The sequence below is a fragment of the Microtus ochrogaster genome, chromosome 5 (assembly GCF_000317375.1).
Source record: "Microtus ochrogaster isolate Prairie Vole_2 chromosome 5, MicOch1.0, whole genome shotgun sequence".
NCBI classification, from domain to species: domain Eukaryota; kingdom Metazoa; phylum Chordata; class Mammalia; order Rodentia; family Cricetidae; genus Microtus; species Microtus ochrogaster.
In genome coordinates, this window is record NC_022012.1 from 61,560,568 (window position 1) to 61,569,742 (window position 9,175).

The 9,175-nt window shown below is 39.1% G+C and overlaps 1 protein-coding gene across 1 annotated transcript in view; it reads left to right on the plus strand.

Moving 5' to 3' along the window:
* Positions 1-9,175, plus strand: part of Fbxo9 (F-box protein 9) — a 32,720-nt gene that overhangs the window by 4,291 nt on the left and 19,254 nt on the right. Inside the window, exons 2-5 of the mRNA XM_005347596.2 lie at positions 662-745; positions 2,878-3,036; positions 4,459-4,516; positions 6,031-6,130. Coding sequence (XP_005347653.1) covers positions 662-745; positions 2,878-3,036; positions 4,459-4,516; positions 6,031-6,130 — 401 coding nt within the window. The remainder of the gene's footprint in view (positions 1-661; positions 746-2,877; positions 3,037-4,458; positions 4,517-6,030; positions 6,131-9,175) is intronic.

Below are 9,175 nucleotides of genomic sequence, written 5' to 3' on the forward strand. Positions count from 1 at the left end.
TGTTCTGAAAATGTTTTGCTTTTGGGTAGACTGAAATAATTGTGTTCGGAACACTGCTGAAAGGACTGGCTGCATTTCAGGACACCTGGGTCCTGCTGGAGAACACGCCACCTGTGAGGTGGTCTTCAGAGAGCAGCGACTCACCAGACTTTATTCCATTTCCTCTTCTAGATCCAGATACAGTTTATAGAAAATAAGAGGCCAAAGAAACATTTACAGATAGCAAAATCTAGACTCAGAATGACTTGTTTGTTTGTAGACAGGGTTTCTTTGTGTATCCCTGGCTGTCCTGAAACTCACTCCGTAGACCAGGCTGGCCTCGAACTCTCAGAGTTCCACCTGTTTCTGCCTCTCAAGTGCTGAGATTAAAAGTGTGTGCCACCACCACCCGGCTCAAAATGACTTTTGCATGAGTGGACTTGATATTACAGTTTTTGGAAAAGATTTTAAGATTGATGGTGATACTACCACACTCCTGTGGTGCAGTAGAGAATATGCTTCTCAGGCTCATTTTCCTTTGCAATAAACAGCAGGGTCCTAAATGCACTGTCCAGCCTCTGTCTTCAGAATGCGTTTCGCAAACTCAAAGGCGTCGTACCGGTTGACAGTTGTCACGAGCTAGCAGTTGCCAGTTTCTGATGTTGTTCTGGTTTGTTCTCAGGCAGAAGCGGAGGAAGATTGTCATTCTGATGCCGTCAGCGTGGGTGATGATGAAAATGAGAGCCCTGCAGAGAGAGACCTGCAGGCACGTGTCTCCAGCTCTGTACTGAGCGCTTGTCCCTTGTGTGGAAACTGGTCCCATTGGGAGCATCTGTCAGCTCTTTGCATGGAGCTTAGCTGGACTTTCATATTCTTTTTTGTGTGTTTTTTTGAGATGTAGTCGTGGCTCTCCTGAAGCTTCCTCTGTAGACCAGAATAACCTCGCATGCAATACCATTGCCTGGCTTGGACTTTCATATTCTTTATAGCATACATAAATCATACTTCTGTAAAAATAGATATCAATAACTGAAGCTTTGGAGTTCAGTATGTAATTTAAAATATTACTTTTATTTATTTGCGTGTCCATGTGTGCGCGTGTACACCCATGTGGAGGTCAGAGGACAATTTGTGGGAGTCATTTCTTTCCTTCTACTGTGAGTCTTAGGGATAGAACTAGAGTCAGTAGGCATGGCAGTAAGTGCTTTTACCTACTGAACTATTGCATTGGTCCCAGAATGTAGGCTTAAAGTATTCAGTAGTATGTAAGCATGACTCAAAACTTGTAACCTTAAATAACAAGATTGATTTTTTGCTCACTTAGAAGTTCCAAGCCTGTGCATAACAAAAGGCATCATAAGGTTGAAGGAAATAGCTTGAACAACTGCTTGTCATGTGAACAAAGGTTTAGAATCCTCAGTATATAGATTTTGTGCATAAATCAGAGGAACACAAAACAGAAAGGTGAACAGACAGTTAATGGAAAAATATAAATGGCTGTTAAATATTTGAAGAGATAATATGCCTCATTAATAATTTAACTGGTTTTTTGAATAATGTCCTTTTTTTTTTTTTTTTTTTTTGCTTTTTCGAGACAGGGTTTCTCTGTGGTTTTCTATCTGGATTGTAAAACCACTTGCACATTACACTTGAGATTATAAATGGCCATTATTTTTCTTGTAGGTACATAGCAGTGTGTATCAAAATTAAAAGTATGCCTTCCCTTTTGATACAGCAATTCTCCAGGAAATTAAATCTAAAGAAATAATGGAAAAAATTAGTAAATATACATGTTAAAAGATGTTTATCATAGGGTTACTTATATGGAAAAGTGTCACATGACCCAAATAGCCATTACTCGTTCTAAGGAATGGTGGAAACATGATATGAAATACACTATTGCCATTTCCAAGGATGAGGTAAATCTTGTATATTACACTAATTACTGTAGTTAATTTAATTATTAAACTTGTAAACTTAATAATACTTGTCTATTTGGTCCATGTCATTTAGTAAATAATGGATGTAGGTCTGCAGGTCAGACATGACTGTAACATGTTAGAGGAGTCTGGGAACCAAAGCCCTGTACAGAACATTCTTAGAACATCTGTGACACATTTTCTAAAAGTTACCACAAATAACATACACGATTCTGGCTTGAGCTCCTTGGGAGGGAAACAGAGAAGTGGAGATTGCTCTTCAGGACACCGAAGAGTCAGTGCCTTGGGAGGGAGGAGGGAAATGGAGACAAGAGGAAGAAGCCCAGCTCTAGTGCAGTCTTAATGGACTTCCTGGGCTGGTCTTGTGGGGTTCTGAGGATAAACCGCCCTCGCAGGGAGCCAGGTCATCACGTGGGGAGCCTGAAGGCACCCTGCTGTGGCAGTAGCCAGATGGGGTGAAAACTTGGCTGTTTTTAGAAGTTGGGGTAACAATTTCTCCCTTAAAATCAATCAAGCACATAAGGGGTTTGACTTTGTGCGTGTTTTATATTGAAATGACCTGTGTTTCGAAGGATTTCCTTTTTGGAGTATGGAATGTTTATTAAAAGAGAAGAACTTTGGGCTGAGCTATAGAATGTCTCAGCTTTGTAATATCTTCTGAATGTGCGGCATTCACAGAAGTTCAGCCCCCACGCCAGGGCTTATTCCCCAGTGCTTTCAGGCTTTCTGTTGTATAGACAGACTCACTTCCAGCTGATACACATTCTCTAAAGTTTTAAGCAGAAAATTATTTTTTTAAAAGTATGTTTATCAGGTATTTGGATAGAGAGAGAGATTGATTTTCCTGGCCTTAGAATTTCAAGAAAGTACATTGAAATAAATACTGGGCATATTATTAAGTCACTCCAGAGACTCACTATCTTCTCTTGATGGTTCCTCAACTTCCCTTTTGTTACAGGCACAGCTCCAGATGTTCAGAGCTCAGTGGATGTTTGAACTTACCCCAGGCATAGGTTCTAGTAATTTAGAAACTCGGCCTTGCAGAGCAGGAAGAGGCTCCATACTGAAAGCAGCTGCAGATACCAAAGGAAGGCAGGAACTGGCAAAGGAAGAGAAGGTAAGTACTAAAGTGATCTAATAATTCATCTCTAGTCAGCTCTGGTGATAGAGAGGTGTATTTGTAAAGTAAAATGACGTTTTCTGATGTGGAGACAATTTGACTAGTGTTCCCGCTTACCTGCCCTGCACTGCTTCTGTTTGGGGTGGTGTTATTACTGTAATGAGAAGCGTCCCCCATAGTTTGGGGTGTTTGAGTGCCCCGTCCCTGCTGACACTGTTGGAGGAAGTATGTTGCTGGAGCTGGACTTTGAGAGTTGAAAGGCTCATGCCATTTCAAGTTTGCTCTCTGCTTCATGCTCGCTGTGTAAAGACGCGAGCGCTCAGTTTCCCGTTCTTGCAGCATGCCTTCAATCCTCCCGCCATGGACTCCAAGCCTCTGGAACCGCGAACCCAAATAAACTTTCTCTTTTCTAAGTTAATTCGGTCATGACATCTTATCCAGTAATTAACACCAGCTTATTTTCCTATCACCTAACATTTTCATGTGAAGTTTGTTGTTTATTTATTGCCTCTTAAGATTCACCTAGTGTCTGAAAAAATGGATGTCTGGAATTTACAGCAGAAGTCCTAAAGGCAGAGGTGGAAATTTTCAAATGCTCTAGCCTTTTCAAAGGATGTTTGTTTGCTGGCTTTTTTGTTTGTTTTGTTTTTGTCTTGAGACAGGTTCTCACCCTGTAGTCCAGTCAGCTTGGAACTCCCTGTGTAGGTAGAGTGGCCTAGAGCTTACCGTGCTCTCCCTGCCTGAGCCTCCTGTGTGCCTTGCCGCATCTCACTGGGCACCTGGTTCTTTGGGAGCTATAGTTGGTGTTTTGTTACATTTTAAACTGAACATGTTGTCATGTTATATCAGTCATTACCTTAATCTGGAGAGTTCGTAGCTGTTAATACTGGAAGTACTCAGCTAGCTGCTGCCTGACCCCTGTCACTGTCTTGCTCTCACATGGGGCTGTCCCCACCTGTCATCACATCCCAGCAGGGTGCCCCTCAGAGCCTGAGTCTTTACAGGGTAGACTGTGTGTTTTTGTGTCACTCACACAATAAGAGCCACCTATGTCCCCAAGATTTTCATTTTCCCTCAAGTGTTTTTTTTTTTTTGGTTTTGCATTTGAGTTGATAATCCATTTTGAGTTATTATGTAAACTGGGAGGCTTAGGTCAAAATCCATTATTTTGCTTTGGATGTACAATTCTGTAGCATCATTTGAAAATGTTGTTTTTCTACTATAAATTTACTTCCTATTGTTTATTTATTTATTCATTTTTGTATAGGGTTTCGTGAACCCAGGCTGTCCACACGTATGGATGACCTACTGCCTCTGCCTCTCGAGTGCCGGATTGAGGTCTTGTGCCATCACACCTGGTTTGTCTGCCTACCATACAGATTTTCAAAGCTTTTTTTTTTAAACCTTTTTATTTCACAGGCTCGAGAACTCTTCCTGAAAGCAGTAGAAGAAGAACAAAACGGAGCTCTCTATGAAGGTAAAACCCAGCTTCTAAATTGCAGCTCGTTAGCAATCAGTATTCACTTGTGCTGGAATTTATTTGGTATAGAGCATTCTCCTCCTACCATGGAAGTTATTTCTTTAAATTAAGAACAAAAATTTGGGCACAGTAGTGCATGCCTGCAGCTAGAAGATCCTTGCAGGTTTGAAATGGTCTACAAAATGAGTTCCAGGCCAGCCAGGGCTACAACATAGTAAAGACCCCTTCTCACCAAAACAATCAATTAGTTAAAATGAATGAATTTTATATAACTTGTTTCCAAAATACATTGCAGGACAATATTATCATATGTGTAAAATAAGTAAAATAATTTTTCTATATTTAGTTTTGTGTTAGTTTTCATTAGTAAAATAAAAATCACATTGTGTTCTCTTCATGTGTGAAAGTATTTCAGATGCATGAAATACTACGGATGAAATCAAAGAACACCAGTTGGTCTTTCTAAGCTTGATTTACATTTTACCAAAAAAACAAAACAAAAACCAAAGCGGCAAAAATAAGTTGTGTGGTTCTATAGAGATGCTCAACAGTGCTTACAGTTCCTGTAACTCTAGCACCAGGGCATCTGACACTTTCTTCTGTCCTCCTTGGGCATCTACACATAGACAGAAATAAAAATAAATTGGGGGAAGGCCAGAAGGCCTCAACGCTACACACACACACACACACACACACACACACACACACACACGCACACACACACACACAAAACAAAAACAAAAAAAACTACAGGAAACTAAGATTTTCTGAGAAGGGAATTAAAAAATCATCCCCGGGTTGGAGTTCACCAGCAACAAGTGGTCAGCCCTGAAAAGATACACACAGGTAATATACAGACCAAGCAGCTTATATGTAGGAATATATATGTATTTAACCACTAATTAAAAGAAAGAAGCCATGAATTTGAAACAGATAAAGGAGAGGTATATGTGAGGGTTTGGAGGAAGGGAAGGGAAGAAGGAGATGTTGTAATTATATTTATAGTCTCAAAGAGTAATTTAAAAAGTAGAAATAAAAATTTCACATAAAAATAATAATATTTAAAGTTTATTTAGCTGAATAAGGGCACATTGGGTTGAAGGAAATTGGATTTGAAGGATGAAGTATATCCAGCATTTCATTTTCTTCAACTTTGTGATACAAGGAAAAATTCATCCAGAAGTAATTATTTTGACCTATAATAATTGCATTTTTTTAAACCCCACAAAGAAACACCCACATAGAATCAATCTGATGAGTCATAGATGGTGAGAAAAACATGGGAAGGATGAAAAGATAGTTGTAAAACACATCTTAAGTTACATAACCTCTTAGTCTTGAGAGGATAGGAGCCTGAGCAGCAAGGCTTGGAGACGTGTTTGTTCGGTATGCTACCATTGCATGTCTGAAGTGTTCAGCTGTTCATAAAGAAGTCTGCCAACCACAGTTAAGGCCAGTCAGAGTAACTGACAGTGTGCCCATAACTAATTTAGCTTTGTCTCTGCTTTTAGCCATCAAGTTCTACCGTAGAGCTATGCAACTTGTACCTGATATTGAGTTCAAGATTACTTATACCCGGTCTCCAGATGGTGATGGCGTTGGAAACAGCTAGTGCGTGTATAATTTGACAGACAGTAATGTATAAAGATATAAGCTAAGTGCTTTTTGCCATTCTGACTCTGAACTTGCTAAGATGGTGATGCTATTTCTGTTAGTGTCATGTTTACTGTGTCTACATTTATAAGTAGACTTACTTACTTAGAGAAATTTTAAGATTTATATCTTGAGTAGATGTAACAAGCATAAGGTGATGAAAGTTTTTATTTTTATTTATTTATTTTTAAAAGATTTATTATGAATACAACATTTTGCCTCCATGTATGCCCGCATGCCAGAGGAGGGTGCCAGATCTCATTACAGATGGTTGTGAGCCACCATGTGGTTGCTGGGAATTGAACTCAGGACCTCTGGAAGGGCAGCCATTGCTCTTAACCACTGAGCCATCTCTCTAGCCTCAATGATGAAAGTTTTTAAAATTAAATTGATGATTATTGAAAAGAATAAATTAAAGAATATATTTCAATCTTCTGAAATCTATTTGAAGTAGAAAGTACTAAATAAATGTAGTTAGGCTAGTTGATAAGTATGGTAACTATTGCTTGAAGTTGGGTGGTAGGTATATAGAACATCATTAGACTAGTTTCTATGTTTGAATCTTTTGACATTTCAAAAAATGTATCTTTTAGGAAAATGCTAAACTATAGTGCTTTCATTCTCTTACTGTACATAGAATGAGCATTATTAAACCTGTCAGATAGCATTGCTTAAAAGCATAGGTACAAGGTATAAGCATTGAGAGAAGTCGTGTTTCATTGTACCTGACAGCACTTACATCAGTTATGAAGGAGCAATGATGGTTTAAACTGAGGAAAGATTGAGTATATTTCAAAGCCAGTGATTTTTATCAATATGGTTATAAAATTGTTTTGGCTTAACTTTTCTCCAAAGCCCAACTTGATGGTATTAAAAGGAAAGATGTTTGTGCCCAGGAGGAAATGTCAGGGCATTCAAAATGGGCATTACAGGGCTAGGAATATCGCTCAGTTAGTAGAGTGCTTGCCCAGCATGCACAAACCCCAGGGTTTGATCCCCACCACCATGTAAAGTGGGTGTTGTAGACAGACATTTCTGTCCTGCCCTGTCCCACAGCCATTGAGTCCCAAATAAACACACAAAGGCTTATATTAATTATAAATTGCTTGGCCTGTTAGCTCAGGCTTATTATTAACTGGCTCTTATAACTTAAATTAACCCGTAATTCTTGTCTTATGTTTAGCCACATGGCTTGGTACCTTTTCTCAGGAAGGCCTTCTCATCTTGGTCTTCTTCATCTTGCTGGTGACAGACTCTGTCTTTCCTCTTCTCAGAATTCTCTTAGTCTGGTTTCCCCACCTATACTTCCTGCCTGGCTACTGGTCAATCAGCGTTTTATTAAATCAATATTAGTGACAAATCTTTATAGTTTACAAGAGCATCATCCCACATTATTTCCCATTTTTTTCTTTGCAAAATAAGAACTTGGAATCTAATCTCCTTTGTTTATCTTTTTTTTTCACCATTATCCATAACAGTTTGTAATCAACACTCTAAACAAAGACAAACATCCATAATCCATTTTTGGGGGGAAATGTGGATGAAGTTTTCTATGCTACTTCCTGCTGTTTGGTTGTGCTGGTAATCTTGTGGGGACCCAAAGAAAATTTAGGATTATGGTCAAGTCCTGACTGGAATATTCTGTGAGGCTTGATCATCTCAGGCAGCAGCCTTGAAACTGGTCTGGATGCAGAAATCAGAAGAAACCACAACAGAGGTGCTCTGAAATGTTGGATCATCTGGGCCATCCATTCCCATTGGAGATTTTTCAGGGGTTCTTCCTCCGTCAAACCTTATTATTCTTAACCCAGAATGAATCCACAGCCTTTCATTTTCTGTGGAAATAAAAGCAGAACCTCTTTCCATAGTAACATTATCCTTTGACTTAAATTTTGAAGTCAGGATATTTTCAAAATATATAGGTTGGATTAATCCAGCAGCCTTTATAATCAGATGTCTTTTAGCAATGGTTACTCCTTCCTCAGCAGTCAAACAATTCAAAGACAACACAATAACATACAGCATCCAGACAGATTCTCTCTGTAATTTCCATCTTCACATGGCTTGTTTTTTTTTTTTTTTTTTTTTTTTGGTTTGTTTGTTTTTTTTTACTCTATTTCTTTTACTTTTTTATTTTTTAAGTTTTGTTTTTTTGAGACACAGTTTCTCTGTGTATCTTTGGCTGTTCTGGAACTCACTCTGTAGACCAGTCTGGCCTTGAGCATTACCACACAGCAGGGTTTGATGGCATATACCTCTGATCACAGCACTTGGAGGGCGAGGTGGGTTCAGCATTACCTTTGAATGTATAGAGAACTGAGGGATAGCCAGAGCTATGAAACTCTTTCTCATTAAGGGGTGGGGAACCATTCCATAGAGGGATGGATTTGTTGTTGTTGTTTGTCTGTTTTGATTTTATCCATTTATTTATTTATTTATTTATTTATTTATTTATTTATTTATTTATTTTGGTGACAGGGCTTCACTGTGTGGCCCCGGCTATCTTAGAACTTACTCTGTAGACTAGGCTGACCTCAAACTCATAGAGATCCACCTGCCTCAGCACCCCCCCCCCAAGCCCCCGAGTGCTGGGATTAAAAATTTGTGTCACAACCACCTGGTTTATTACATAGAGTTTACTAAGGAGTTATTTGGTGCTTTATTATTTGCTCTGTCATGAAATAATTCACTTACATTTTTCATTATATATGCTTAAAGTGGCAAACAAAATGATGGCCTTCATCTTTGGGTGTGTGCCTGTGGTGTAATTAAATTTTGTTCTTTTTCCTTCCTTCTTGCTGGTCCTCTTCTTCCTCCCAGAACCAGTGTTCTTTAACACAGAAAAAAATCAGCATTTAAGTGGTGGCGCATGCCTTTAATCCCAGCACTTGGGAGGCAGAGGCAGGCGAATCTCTGTGAGTTCGAGACCAGCCTGGTCTACAAGAGCTAGTTCCAGGACAGGCTCCAAAACCACAGAGAAACCCTGTCTAGAAAAACCAAAAA